The sequence below is a fragment of the Budorcas taxicolor genome, chromosome 5, assembly GCF_023091745.1.
Source record: "Budorcas taxicolor isolate Tak-1 chromosome 5, Takin1.1, whole genome shotgun sequence".
Classification (NCBI taxonomy): Eukaryota; Metazoa; Chordata; class Mammalia; order Artiodactyla; family Bovidae; genus Budorcas; species Budorcas taxicolor.
In genome coordinates, this window is record NC_068914.1 from 160,772,874 (window position 1) to 160,787,565 (window position 14,692).

Sequence of the window (14,692 nt, forward strand, 5' to 3'; positions counted from 1 at the left end):
CGACCCTAGCCTGTGGAATGTTCAGTGAGCAGCAGGGAGCAGTACACGCTCCCCCCCCCTGCTAGCATCAGTAGGCCCCAGCCTGGCTGATCTGAGCACAGGGGACGTTTCACCGGAGGTGTGGGCCCTGGGGACGCAGCGATGGGCACGGAGGATGGGCTCAGGAAGGCGTGTGGGTGCGGCGGTGCCTCCGTGGGCCCCTCCCCAGCCGTCTCCCTGTCCCAGGCTGGGGCGTGGTCCCTGTGGCCAGCGTCCTGATCGTTCCAGCGGCTCCATGCTGTGCCCGCCTGGGGCCAGCGGACGGCAGGTGGCCGTGGGCTCTCACTCTCCTAGGAGGTGTCCAGTCTGCCTAACATGCCTTCAGCTGAAAACCCACATGGCTATGTGGCTGCATTTTGGGGAAGAGGGATCTATTCAGTTCAGTTCAGTCGCTCAGTCATGTCTTGACTCTTCGGGACCCCACGGACTGCAGCACGCCAGGCCTCCCAGTCCATCACCAACTCCCGGACTTTACTCCAACTCATGCCCATTCAGTTCAGTTCAGTTCAGTCGCTCAGTCGTGTCCGACTCTTTGCAACCCCATGAATCGCAGCACGCCAGGCCTCCCTGTCCATCACCAGCTCCGGAGTTCACTCAGACTCATGCCCATCGAGTCCGTGATGCCATCCAGCCATCTCATCCTCGGTCGTCCCCTTCTCCTCCTGCCCCCAATCCCTCCCAGCATCAGACTCTTTTTCAATGAATCAGCTCTTCGCATGAGGTGGCCAAAGTACTGGAGTTTCAGCTTTAGCATCATTCCTTCCAAAGAAATCCCAGGGCTGATCTCCTTCAGAATGGACTGGTTGGATCTCCTTGCAGTCCAAGAGACTCTCAAGAGTCTTCTCCAACACCACAGTTCGAAAGCATCAGTTCTTCGGTGCTCAGCCTTCTTCACAGTCCAACTCTCACATCCATACATGACCACAGGAAAAACCATAGCCTTGACTAGATGGACCTTAGTCGGCAAAGTAATGTCTCTGCTTTTGAATATGCTATCGAGGTTGGTCATAACTTTTCTTCCAAGGAGTAAGTGTCTTTTAATTTCATGGCTGCAGTCACCATCTGCAGTGATTTTGGAGCCCCCCCAAAATAAAAAGTCTGACACTATTTCCACTGTTTCCCCATCTATTTCCCATGAAGTGATGGGACCAGATGCCATGATCTTCATTTTCTGAATGTTGAGCTTTAAGCCAACTTTTTCACTTTTTCACTCTCCTCTTTCACTTTCATCAAGAGGCTTTTTAGTTCCTCTTCACTTTCTGCCATAAGGGTGGTGTCATCTGCATATCTGAGGTTATTGATATTTCTCCTGGCAATCTTGATTCCAGCTTTTGCTTCCTCCAGCCCAGCATTTCTCATGATGTACTCTGCATATAAGTTAAATAAGCTGGCTGACGATATACAGTCTTGACGTACTCCATTTCCTATTTGGAACCAGTCTGTTGTTCCATGTCCAGTTCTAACTGTTGCTTCCTGACCTGCATATAGGTTTCTCAAGGGGCAGGTCAGGTGGTCTGGTATTCCCATCTCTTTCAGAATTTTCCACAGTTTATTGTGACCCACACAGTCAAAGGCTTTGGCATAATCAATAAAGCAGAAAGAGATGTTTTTCTGGAACTCTCTTGCTTTTTCCATGATCCAGCAGATGTTGGCAATTTGATCTCTGGTTCCTCTGCCTTTTCTAAAACCAGCTTGAACATCTGGTTCACATATTGCTGAAGCCTGGCTTGGAGAATTTTGAGCATTACTTTACTAGCATGTGAGATGAGTGCAATTGTGCGGTAGTTTGAGCATTCTTTGGCATTGCCTTTCTTTGGGATTGGCATGAAAACTGACCTTTTTCAGTCCTATGGCCACTGCTGAGTTTTCCAAATTTGTTGGCATAGTGAGTACGCCACTTTCACAGCATCATCTTTCAGGATTTGAAATGGCTCAGCTGGAATTCCATCACCCCCACTAGCTTGCCCATTGAGTTGGTCCAAAAAAAAAAAAAAGAAAAAAAGAAGTAGAGGTGGTTTCCTGTCGTCTAAAAACCAGTGTGTAAACCCGTAGGTTCTAGTTCAGCCTCCGTCACTGACTGAACTTGGTTGCTGCTGCTGCCAATAATAATAATAGTGATGGCAGCTAGCATCTATTCAGCGCCTACAGCGTATGAGGCCCCGCCCTCAGGTCTTTCTCTGTGTGTTGCCCTGGTGTTTCACAGCACCTCCGGCAAGCCGCGTGTGACCTTCTGCACGATGGGAGCCCTGCTTGCTCTCTGTCCCCCACGGACAGGATGGTCTCCGTGTGGCATCCAGCTCTGGACTAAACTCGAGAGAGCCCGCCCAGCCGTCTCCCGGCCACGCGGGGTCCCGTGGGTCCTGGCGCAGAGTCGTGTGTGCCCTGCCCCTGCCCCAGGTTCCCTGGGGAGGGGTGGCCTGTGGCTGTGCCTTGGGGGTGCCTACCACCAGGCCTCCACCTTCCTCACGGGGCCCCTGCCAGCATTTGTGCCTTCTGCTGCCCTGCCTGCGGGGCTGCCCATGAGGATGGAGGAGGACAGAAGGTTGAGCTTGCCTTCCTCGAAGGCAGAGCATACTTCCCTTCTCCTGGCTTCCTGCAGGCGCCCGCATCCCCACGTCCCTGCCTCCAGCACGGCGCCCAGCATGCCCGCATGCCCGCATGCCCACAAGCTCGGTACCGGTTGCTGAATTGCCAGTAGGGTGTTTGCTGTGCTTCCGTCTCAGGAGGGCGCCCCCAGCATCTGGGGTCTCATTGCTTTTGTTCAGTTTGAAAATGAAGCTGCCTGTTTACAGGGAGCCCGATTGGTGTGGGGGTTAGAGCAGTTCCATGTTGGTTATTCCAGTATCTGTACATTCGTGGCACCATGCAGGTTTCCTCGGAGGCCTTCATTTTGCCGAGACTCTCCCCTCCGCACCCTCTTGCCGTTAGGCCGCAGGATGGGTGGTCGGACGGGTGGGAAGCTCACGATCTGAGCCAGTGCGCCATCTGTGGAGGACGGAGCAGCGCTGCATGTACAGGGCAGGCGGCAGCAGCCCTGGCTGCTCGGTGAGGGCCGACCCTCCCTGAGATGCGTCTTGCCTCAGTGTGAACCCCCTGCCCCCCCACCCTCTCACCACTGGCTGAGTGGGGCCTTCCACACTGGGGCCCGAGGCCTCCTGGACTGGCTGGCTTCTCCCGCTCACTGACCGGTGCTGCTGTGGAGGCCGGGTGCTGCCTGTGTGAGAGCCTTGACCCCGGGACCACCACTCAGATGCATTTCCCAGCACCCCCAGTGCTGTCAGGTACTCAGGGAGGGGGCGATGCCCGCTTGAGTGCTTGGGAGGGCTCGGCTCTGCTGTGGTGGAGGGCTGGGCCAGCCTGCTGCCAAGGGTCAGTGGCTCAACATCCCCGTAACCCTGCCACCCGCCCCCGCCCTCTGCCCTCCTATCCCTGCCCCCTGCCCTCCGCCCCCTGACCCCCACTCCCATCCCCTGCCTGCCTTTGTTGCAGGAGTCCCGTCCCAGAGGTTCCCTCTGTGGTCCCAGGCCCTCAGGCTCAGGCCTGCTGGACCTCCCGCCGTCTCCACGGCCAGGGTGTTGTTGGGGCGAGCTGGGCTGGACTGCCAGCTGGGGACCCTCCTTCCCCGTCTCTGCTCCCTCTCCTCCGTCTTTTCTGGGCCTCCGTGCCTCCCCAGCCCTTGTGTTTTCCTCCCAGTTGAAGCTTGTCCCGCCTGAGCTGGTAGAGAGGGATTTATTTTCCTAAAATCAGGAGCCAACTCTCCTCCCGTGTTGGGGCTGGCTGGGTCCCGGGAGGGCTTTGGGGCTGGCGGCCGGCAGGTGGGACTACACTCAACTCCCCTGCAGGACTCGAGGGGCCTTTTAAGGCCTAGAGCCACGGCGCGCTTTGGCTTTGACCGGCGAGGACGTTCTGTCCTGTGCGAGGACATGGAACGTTAACCGTTGCTCCGGGAGTTCTTCCTTCCAGGCCTGCACTTACACCGGATTGTAAAAGACTCCCCGTTTAGAGGGGGGCCCTCAGGTGGCCTGGCCACCGCCCACCCAGCCCACTTGGCAGCCTCAGGAAGGAGGGGGCTGGGCTGCCCCTTGGGGGCCGGAGGCGAGTGGGTCCTGGTGGTAGAGACGCGCCCCGGCCTTGGTCCCAGCTCCGCAGGCGACGCTGGGACCACCTCCGGCTGCTCAGGTGGGGGCGTGTTCACTCAGGAAGCGATGATGACCACCCTGGTGGGTGATGAGAGGTGAGCGCCTGAGGTCCAGCTCGGCGATTTAGTTCTTTGCTCTTTAACGACGACATCTTTGCGACCCTCCACCCAAGACTGATGCTCCAGGTTTATCGCCAAACCGAGACCTTTTAAGTGGAGACTTCCACGTAGAGAAGTGGAGCGGGTCCCCTAGGCCTTAAGAAGGGAGGCTCCGCTTGGTCCTGAGTGCAGGCCGTCGAAGCTGGTCTCGAGATGAGTCCCTGAGGCCATTTTTGTTGGTGGTTACGAGTGGCTGGAGAGAATGAGTGTCTTTACCTCCCTCCCCGTAAAGAGCCCGCGTCCCTGGGAAGTCAGGACGGGAGTGGCAGCCTCACGGGGGGTGGGTGGGGGGCTGTTCACGGTCAGCGGCTCTTGTTTATGTTCTTTTCAGCTGATTAGAGAATTGAAATCTGCTCCCCGCCCCCAAATCAGAGCGTACCCAGCAGCTTCTCGCCCAGCAGAAGCGTGATGTTGTTTTGCCTGCGCTCGGCCTTTTGGGTGGGCGGGGGGAGCCCCGTGAGCGGCTTTCTTTGCCGGGTTTCTGCGTGTGAGCAGTTAGGCCCGCTTTCTGGGAAGGTGAGTCTCAGCAGCATTTGGGCCTGCGTGAACCGTGTGCGTTCACGTGCACCCAGTCCCTGGGGCGCGTGGCGTGTTCCCTCTTGGCGTGAATCTCAGGACACAGAGTGCGTGCCTGGTTTGTTTTTATCAAGGGAGATGTGCCGTCTGGGCAGACCTCCCAGCCTGAGTCCTGTGACCCAGCGGCGGTGAGTGCCTGGCCCGCCGCGGGAGGGCCTGAGCAGTGACGGTCATCATGCCTGCCTGCTCACGCATTGCATGGCCCCTCTTGTTTCCAGTGACATGGAAATTTCGAGTCCAGAGTTATCACTAGCCAAATTACCTTTACCGGTGACAGAGCACCTGCTCACAGTTACTTACACAACACGAGAAGCGACTCCAGCATATACACTGGGCCCCGATGTGTATAAATGGGAAGTAACGGCTCGAGCTTAGGTGTCCGTTTTTCAGCACGTTCAGAGCAGGAGGCAGCCTCCCTGGACGTTCACTGTATGCGTTGGGGGCTTGGGGGTGGGGGGGATCGGTGCTGGGCCTACTGTATCCGTCTTCATCATTGCTTTCAAAGAAAATAGGTCTTCAGTGAGGAGCGGCCATGTCTGCATGATCACGGAGCGCCCGCTGCTGTCCTGGCACGGCTGCCTCTTTGGTCCCGAGTCAGCTGGGATGGCCGGGCCAGGGGGCGGGCTGCCGGGCAGGCACTCCCCAAGGACACCACCCCCCCGAGGTCCTGCAGAGCTTCGTGGCTGAAGCTCGAGTCCCCGCTGGGTGGCCCCAGGGCTGCCCGCTTCATTCCTCTGGGCAGTGTGGGGTTGCGTTGGGCAGAAGAGAAGCCCAGGCCCCTTCCGATGAACTAGACGACCTGGGGCTCGGAGCTGCGTTTTTCTTTCTGTCCTCTGACCTCCCGGAGGGCAGGGTGCTGGCCTTGCCTTCTCTGTGGCTTCAGGGTCACAGGTGTTGGGGTCGTGGGGGCCCCCGTTCCGTCCTGGAAAGAGCTGATCCGTGAGGAACCTCTGCCCACATCCTCGTGGAGTTGACGCCATGGGCCTCATTCTGAAGATGCCCTGGCTGTGCCCAGGATGCTGGCACCTGGAGACAGCGGGCAGGTCTGTGGGCCTGACCAGCATCACGGGGCTCATTCAGGACGTGGCAAGGGACGATCCTGAGTGTGTGCTGCTGCGTGTGCCCTGGCCGGGCCCCCTCCCTGCCTTCACACGGGCCCAGGCAAGCATGCTGTGGGCAGAAGCTGCCCAGCGGGCTGTCGGTCCTGGCGCCCTGGCTGGGATGGGCTTCTCCGGCTGAGCCTGAGACGGGGCGGCCTCCCTGGCGCCTGGTGGGGTCGGACTCAGGCGGAGCTGCTGAGGAAAGGGCCCGTTTTGACTGTTGGGGCGGGCTCCTTCAGTGACAGATGTTTCAGAAGTATGTGTTTACTCTTCCAAACCTGTTTGCTTGCCCGTTTATGTTAGAAAAGTGCTGCGTGCCTCCCAGGCACTTCCTGGAGTTGCTTGCTCTCCCCGCTGGTGAATGGTCTCCTTTGCTTCAGCTGACGAGGCCAGTGGCCCCGCAGGCAGGGGGGCCTGGCCGGCGGTCCCAGGCAGCTCATCCGTGGGCACCGCCCGGCCCCTGCCTCGGAGCCACGTCCGGCTCCGGCCCAGCTCCACTCCATCCACAAACGTGCCGGGCACTCGGCACTCGGCACACACCAGGCCTGGCTCCGTGCCAGTCGCTGGGCTCAGACGGGGTCCTGCTCTGTAAGCACTGAGGTCCTCGGTGGGGGAACCCCGGGGGGCCTTCGATGGCTCCTTGGCCGGGGGAGGAGAGGACGTGAACCAATGCCCAGCGTGCCGCAACCCCTGAAACATCACCTGGGAGTCGGCCCTGACTCCCCGATTATTGAAACCCCGCGAGCCCCGACTGTCCTGGGGGTCGGGGCCCTGAGTGCCCGCGGGGCCTGGCCCTGCCCCCTGCCACCTACTGTTCGCTCTGTTTGAGCTCTGCCGCGAGTCCCCGCGCGCCCCCCCATGCTCTCGGACCTGCTCGCGCACCCGTCGGGTCGGGCTGGGCCTGCCCCCCTCCCGGGGTTGGGGCGCACGCTCAGCGCTCAGCACCCGTCGGGTCATGTCACCGCTGCACCTGCCCTCCGCTGCGCTCCTCCGGGAGGGGGCGCCGCTCTCGGAGCAGCAGGGCCCTGTCTGTCCTGGCTCTGGGGGAGGTCGCTGGGGCGGGTGGAGGGGGTTTCCAGGCGGGGCTCTGCTGACCCGAGGGGCCTGTTTTGTCTCCGCAGAGCAAGTGCACCGGCACCTGGGTCAGCACGAGGTGCGGTACCTGCAGTTCACCTTCCGCTGGATGAACAACCTGCTGACGCGGGAGCTGCCCCTGCGCTGCACCGTGCGCCTGTGGGACACCTACCAGGTGAGGCCGCCGGGGTGCCGCCCCCAGGGCCGGCTGCGCGCACTCCCCAGGGCCGGCCACACGCACTCCCCAGAGCCGGCCGCGAGCACTCCCCAGAGCCGCCGCGCGCACTCCCCAGGGCCGGCCGGGTGCACTCCCCAGGGCCGGCCACACGCACTCCCCAGAGCCGGCCACACACACTCCCCAGGGCCGGCTGCGCGCACTCCCCAGGGCCGGGCCCCGTGTCCTCTCCACAGGGCCAGCCACGCGCACTCCCCAGGGCCGGCCCCGTGTCCTAACCCCAGGGCCGGCTGCGCGCACTCCCCAGGGCTGGGCCCCGTGTCCTCTCCACAGGGCCAGCCACACGCACTCCCCAGGGCCGGGCCCCGTGTCCTCCCCCCAGGGCCGGGCCCCGTGTCCTCCCCCCAGGGCCGGGCCCTGTGTCTTCCCCCCAGGGCTGGCCATGCGCACCCCCCAGGGCCAGCCACACGCACTCCCCAGGGCCGGGCCCCGTGTCCTCCCCCCAGGGCCGGGCCCTGTGTCTTCCCCCCAGGGCTGGCCATGCGCACCCCCCAGGGCCAGGCCCCGTGACCTACCCCCAGGGCCAGCCGCGTGTACTGCGCCAGGGCTGGGCCCCATGTCCTCCCCCTAGGGTGCCGGCCGCACCCTCTCCTCCAGTGCTGGCCATGTCCTCCCCCACGAGGCGCCACACGTGTCCTCTCCAGTGCTGGCCATGTGAGTCCCCACGAGGACCAGGCCCCATGTCCTCCCCATGGGGGGCCGGCCGTGTCCTCCCCTCCTGCAGGGGCTGGCCTGTCTCCCACCTCATGAGGGGCCACACATGTCCTCCACCCTCACGTCCTGCTACGGTCTGCCCTGGGTCTATTTGCTGCACTTGATTTTGCCTTCAGAGTCTGTCTCCACTGAAAGGTGGTCTTTTGGAAGCCCATTTCTTGTCACCTGGTCAGCTGAGACCGGGAGAAGAGCTTTCGGTCATCCGTCTGTGCCTGGGCCCCGTCTGTGCCCAGGCCCCGTCTGTGCCTGGGCCCCATCTCTGTCTGGGCTCCACCCCGCCGTGCAGCGGCACTGTCTGGGTTTGGGGGCGGGCGTGGCAGGGAAGCTCTGACTCCGGGGGAGCCCCAGCCGTGTCTCAGAAACACTCCTGCTCAGGACTCGCCCGTCGTCTGTGTTTCGAGTTACCTATGATAAAGATTTTAAAAAGTCGCTGACAGGTTCGGTGTACTCTGAAATTTCCTCCTCTCCACCGATTTTGATGAAATTCATTTCTTCAGGAGATTGAGTTTTCTGGAACAAACCACCTTTGTCCCCTCGAGAGTGGCACTGCTTATTCTGGCGTCTTTCCATTTTCTCGAAGCTGTTTGCCGAGGCTCTGCTGGGGCTTCCACACGGCCTTTCCACCCCGCTCGCAGTGAGCGGGCCCCCTGTGTGGACTAGGGGTGGGATCCTCGCAGAGGCTGGGTCTCACTGTTAGCTCTGGGAGGCAAGGTTCTTCTTGCTCTGGACGTCAGCTCTTCACGGGCTCAGATGGGGAGCTGCCTGCACAGGCCGGGAAAGGGGGGCCCCAGGCTACAGGCTTCTTTGCAAGGCAGGCACCCCATGAGGACAGAGTGGGAGTCCCGGGGCCCTGAGCAGGCTGGATGGGCCTCGCGCCTCCTCCCTGTCAAGCATGCCCTTGGCCTGGATGCTGCGTTTGTGCCCGGGGTGGAGACCTTAGGCTGCTGCCCTGCCAGCCCCGCGCGCCAAGCTGCTTTCTCCCAGGACACGGGGAACAGCAGCCCAGAGCTGTGTTCTCGACGCTGCCCGTGTGCTTCACGCCCAGCGGGGGACCTGGGCTGCTTTGGGCTCTGAAGCTCCGGGTTCTGACTTTGCTCTTGTTCACAGCCTGTATGGCCTAATCTTTAGTGTTGGCTTCAGAAACCATGACTGGTCAGTAGACGGCACCCAGATCCCTGTTTGGTTTTGCTTTTCTAGGCACTTAGTGGCCACAGAATTTCTAGCCACTAATATTTACTGGGACATAAAGCGTTTATTTGGGGGTGTTGTTAAAGTGGCTGGCAGCATGGTGCTATCAGATGGGTCTCGGCAACATCGCAGGAAACAAAGCTTAATATTCCGTGAATTGCAAATGCTCTTCACTTGCGGTGGGTGAGGCTGAGATCCTGGCCCCCCCTCATTAAGCACTAAGTTTTCTATAGTACTGTCCCCATTATGAATAAATTAGGTATTAAGTCAGTCTCGTTTTGAGGAGCCGAAAATGGATGTGCAGCGTCTGTGGCCCTGCACCACTTCGCTACGACTCCTAATAGGTATTAAAACTCTAAGCGCAATTGTGGCATCTTTATTGAGTTAATTTTCCTGAAATTAAATTTCATCATGAATTGACTCATTTGTACCACGGACTCATTGTTGAACTGACAGTACCCTGGTCATAAACCTTTTCATATCTTAAAAATTGGGGGTATTTCTATTTTACAGGCCCAAGTAACCATGAAATTGTATTGCATCTTTTGGCAATGGAAATACATAGTAATCATCGGATGGCAATCGGGCGATTACCCTCCCCTAAACCGGGGTGTTTATTACCTGGGCCCTTACCGGTTTCCGCAAATCCTTAATCCCTCACGGGGCAGCTGAGCGTCCTCCGGGTACGCGTGTCGACCACCCAGACGTGGCCTAGCCGGCCGGGAGACGAGCCTGCTCCCAGAGTGTGTCCTGTGCCCACACAGGTGGGGGTGCTGGCTGCCGTGGGGGCTGCGGTGGCCCATCCAGCTCCCAGAGAGCCTGGGCTGTGGGAGGGAGCCGGTGGAAAGGAGGCGTCCCACCCTCTGTGTGGATTCTGAGGACCTCAGATGAGACAGAAGGTCTGGGCGCATGTGCTGTGCAGCTTCGGGGCTGCGACCGTCCAGTCAGCCAGGATTCTTTCTGCCTTGCTTGGGTCCTCCGGCCACTCACCTCCCCTCCCTGTGGGCCCCCCAGCCCCCCGTGGAGGAAGCCCGGGCTTTCTCCCTGGCACGCGGGGGCCCACCGGGCTGCCAGCTGTGAGAGAGCACGTGGGGTTTCCAGGCCACATGGCTGCGCCCTGCTGCCATGCGGACTGTGAGGCCGAGCTCTGGGGCCGGCCCCCAGGGTAGCGGGGGCCAGGCCTGGGCCACAGTGGGCTGGGCGCCAGCAGGGGGACAGCTGAGCTGCACGTTTAGGGAGCGCCTGACTCCAGGGACCCCGCCTGCCCGTGGAGACCCAGCCTCGGCGGGTCTCCCTTACTGTCCTTCATGCGTCTTCTCTGGGGGGCTTCCCCGGTGCCGCAGTGGTAAAGAACCCGCCTGCCAGTGCGGGAGACGCAGGAGATGCAGGTTTGACCCCTGGGTCGGGAAGATCCCTCAGAGGAGGAAATGGTGACCCACTCCAGTATTCTTGCCTGGAGAATCCCATGGACAGAGGAGCCTGGCGGGCTTGGGGGACAACATTCGCCTTTTTGTCGGAGCTGCTTGACTTCCTCCCAGATCGCAGGGGTGGGTGCGCCTCCTGCGTGACTGGGGTCCCCGCTCTGCTAGACACTCTGGGGTGTGCACTGGGCTGCGGCCCCACTGTGCAGGTGACGACAGGCGAGCGGCTTCTCCCAGCGTCTATGGAGCGACACCGCCCTCCCTGTGAGTGGAACAGCCCTCCCCCAGGGGGACCTGTCGGGGAGGGGACAGCCAGGAGGGGCAGTGCCTGCGGATTTCCTGGAAGACGGGAGATGAAAGTGCATTTTCTGGCTGTGTTCCTTTTCTCCTAAGTGGCATTGGAGTGTCGGCCAGCTCAAGATTGCTTTAGCTGTTTGGGGTCTTTTGTGGTTCTGTACAAATTCTAGGCTTGTTTTTCTACTTGTGTGAAAAATGCCTTAGGGAGTTTGGTAGGGAAGGCTTTGAATCTGTGGACTACTCTGGGTAAGAGGGACGTTTCCGCCACGCTTGCTCTTTCAGTCCGCGAATGAGAAGTGTCTCTGTTTCTTTGTGTCTTCTCCAGCTGCGTGTATCACCGTCTTCTGGTTTTCAGTGCAGATTTTTCCCTTCCTCGATTAAATTTATCCCCAAGTATTTTATTCTTTTTGATGCAGTTGTAAATGGGATTGTCTTCTTAATTTCTGTTTCTGATAGTTCATTGTCAGTGTACAGAAATGCAAATGAGTTTTCTATATTGATTTTTTTTTTTTTTTTAAATCCTGCAACTTTCCTCAACTTGTCCAAGAAGAAGAAATGACGCTCAGTCGTATCCGGCTCTTTGGGACCCCACGGGCTGTAGCCTGCCAGGCTCCTCTATCCATGGGGTTTCCTAGGCAAGAATACTGGGTGTGTAGCCATTCCCTTCTCCAGGGGATCTTCCTGATCCAGGGATGGAACCTGGGTCTCCTGCATTGCAGGTGGATTCTTTACCATCTGAGCCACCAGGGAAGCCCACCTTGTCCAAAGGAAATGAAATTATCTCAGAGATGTCTGCCCCCTCTGTTTATGGCAGCCAAGACACGGAGCCCCAACCATCATGCCCCGAGTTTACAGGCGACTCTTTTAGGGTCTAGCATTGCTCATGCCTGGATTTTTACATCCTCTGGAAGAAATTCAGTAAGTCAAAGTCAGGCCACAGATTTGCTTTCTGGACTTTGGCCCGACATGTCCCAAGGGTAGGGAGTATTCTCCAGATTTCCAGTCCAATTTTCTGTGACCTTTAGTTACTGACTGCGAGGGGGAGGCAGTGGTCTGCCTGGGGCCCCGGGGAGATGACAGTCTTGCTGGCGAGGATTCACTCCTCCCAGGACTCTGGGGGCCCAGGGTTTGCCATCTCAGGATGGTGTCCTGGGCCAGCTGTTGGCTTCTTCTCACCGCGTGAGCATCAGGGTTCCCAGACGTTCACCTGGCTCCTCGGAGACCTCCTTGTACTTAACCGCTGAGCTTGGAGAGGCCCGCCGATCGGAGTACAGGCCTGACCTGGGTTCACGGAGCATCTGGGCACCCTTGCTGGCGCCAATTGCATCGCTGTAAATAAACCTGCGGGTGTGATTAAATTCCCAAAAGGCCTCCTTCCTTCACTGCTTGCTTTCTGAAATTCTGTATTCTTTTATTTCACCATGGGAGCGTGTGCAGAAGCATTAGAGAAGAGAACACTCTCCCCCTCGAGACTCCCACTCGCCATACAGAGCGGCTGTGGAAGCACGCTGGCGTTTCTCCAGTCTTTATTCTCAGCATTTTTTTAAACATAATACGCTCACATATTGCATATGGTTGTGCTCTCTGCGTTTGTTATATCGTCCTGTCATAATGTTTTTTTTATTCTGTTTTAGTTCCTAGTCTTTTCAGCCATTGCCTTAAACGGTTGCATAATATCCTGATAATATCCTGACCCGTGCATATATCATCATCTGCTTAAAGGTGGTGGGGTGGACTTGCAGTGTAATTGTGGCTGCGATGTGAGTTTTGTCTGTGCTAAGAGTCCCTTCAGAGATTCACAGGGTGAACGGTCCTGACGCCTTCGAGGGTCTCGACGCAAACCGCTCTGTGGGAGCGTGAGGCTCTCTTAACCCTCATCGTCACCTGGCCTTTTAATGAGTGTGGCTCTTCTGAGTTCGTCTAGGCAGTCGACGGTAGCTCCTTAACCCTGTGTCTATCTCTGTAGTCCCTGTTACGTCTCTCAGGTTTGGGTGCGTTTTAGTGGCTGCCGAGCAGCGTTCATGGTAAGCTTTCTGTCGGTCTGTGGCTTCCTGGGCGGGTGTTTGTAAACGCTGGGGACTCGGTCACCTGCACCCACCGCTGCCGCCAGCACCTGTCACCCACCCCAGGCTGGGCCCGCAGAGCGCTGTTGGGAGCTGCCGGGCATCGCGGTGAGCGAGCCCCGCGGACACGCAGGCTTCCCCACTTGACGGCCGTCTTCCCGTGTTCTGGAAGAGGGGGACGGGGCTCCGAGGGGCCGAGGTGCGTTCTGGGGTCTCTCCCACTGTCCGTGGCCGCTGCATCTGTGGTGCCGTGGGCCCAGCTCCGAATATGCCCTGCGTGTCTGCCCCCAGCTGTGGCCTCTGCGCTCTCTGCCGGGGCGGCTGAGGCTCCGTTGGGCAGAGGTGCCAGCCCAGCACATCATGATTCTGGCCGCAAGGCTTCCCCTCCTCCGCAGGCCCTGGAGTCGGGTGCTCCCGCCTCCCTCGCCCGTGTGATGCCAGGGCAGGGCAGATAGCAGTGGGGACGGGGCTGGGGCTGGCCCAGACCTTCCCAGGCAGGTTCTCCCCACCTCCCTGGCCCCACGCCACTTGCTGTGAGCATCTGAGAAACCTTGACTTTGTGTCTGCTTCTCATGGAGCTCATTCGAGCTGCGGGCACAAAGGTCCATTCTAGCCTTCCACTTGAGCGCCAAGTTTGGAGTATTCTCACCCAGCTTGAGCACAGCTGTGTCCGTCACTTGGCGATGCTCGCAACACCTCAGAGGCTGGACAGTAACGTAGGCTCTCCTAAGGACTATAAAGGATTGTAGTTTCCTTCAAAGGGTTTAAAAATAAATACGTTTGTTTTGGCTGTGCTGTGCAGGCCTCTTCTCTAGCTACAGTTGTTGGTGTTCAGTCCCTCGGTCTTGTCTCTCTGTGACCCCATGGACCGCAGCACCCCAGGCTTCGCTGTCCTTCACCATCTCCCCGAGCTGGCTCAGACTCATGTCCATCGAGTCGGTGGTGCCATCCAACCATCTCATCCTGTCGTCCCCTTCTCCTCCTGCCTTCAGTCTTTCCCAGCATCAGAGGCTTTTCCATTGAGTCAGTTCCTCATATCAGGTGGCCACAGTACTGGCGCTTCAGCTTCAGTCCTTCCAGTGGCTCTTCAGGGTCGATCTCCTTGAGGATGGGCTGGTTGGAGCTCCTTGCAGTCCAGGGACTCTCGAGAGTCTCCTCCAGCGCCTAGTTGTGGTGCGCGGGCTTCCCCTTGCAGCGGCTTCTCTTGCTGGGACCACGGGCTCTGGAGCGCACGGGCCTCAGGAGGGGCCACACGTGGGCTCCGGGCGTGGAGCACGGGCTCGTTGCTTGCAGTGTGTGGGCTTAGCTGCTCCGCAGCACGTGGGATCTGCCCGGACCAGGGATCGAACCCGAGTCTCCTGTGTCTCCTGCATCGGCAGGCAAATTCTTCACCTCTGAGCCACCAGGGAAGCCCCCTACAAGGGGGTCTTACCCTGGCTGTCCAGAGGCCGCCTCTCCCCTGAGGAGCGAATTCCAGTGGCGAGCAGGTGCAGTTTCTGCCTGAGTCTCAGCAGCACCCCACGTGGTCTCAGGTCCAAAGGTGCCCGCCCGGCGGAGCCAGCATGTTTTCCTGGCTTTTATGCTGTAGTGGGGGCTGGGGAGGGGTGGTCTTGTTACTGTTCTAAAGGCTGAGTTTGAAGAGGACCGTCTGCGACTCACCCATGCGTGGGCCGTGGGTCCCGAGTGGA

General features: G+C 59.2%; 1 protein-coding gene across 1 annotated transcript in view; it reads left to right on the forward strand.

Annotated features, from left to right (window-relative positions):
* TBC1D22A (TBC1 domain family member 22A) overlaps positions 1-14,692 on the forward strand; it is a 269,633-nt gene that overhangs the window by 195,441 nt on the left and 59,500 nt on the right. The window contains exon 11 of the mRNA XM_052639487.1: positions 7,134-7,261. Within this exon, the coding sequence (XP_052495447.1) occupies positions 7,134-7,261 (128 nt within the window). The remainder of the gene's footprint in view (positions 1-7,133; positions 7,262-14,692) is intronic.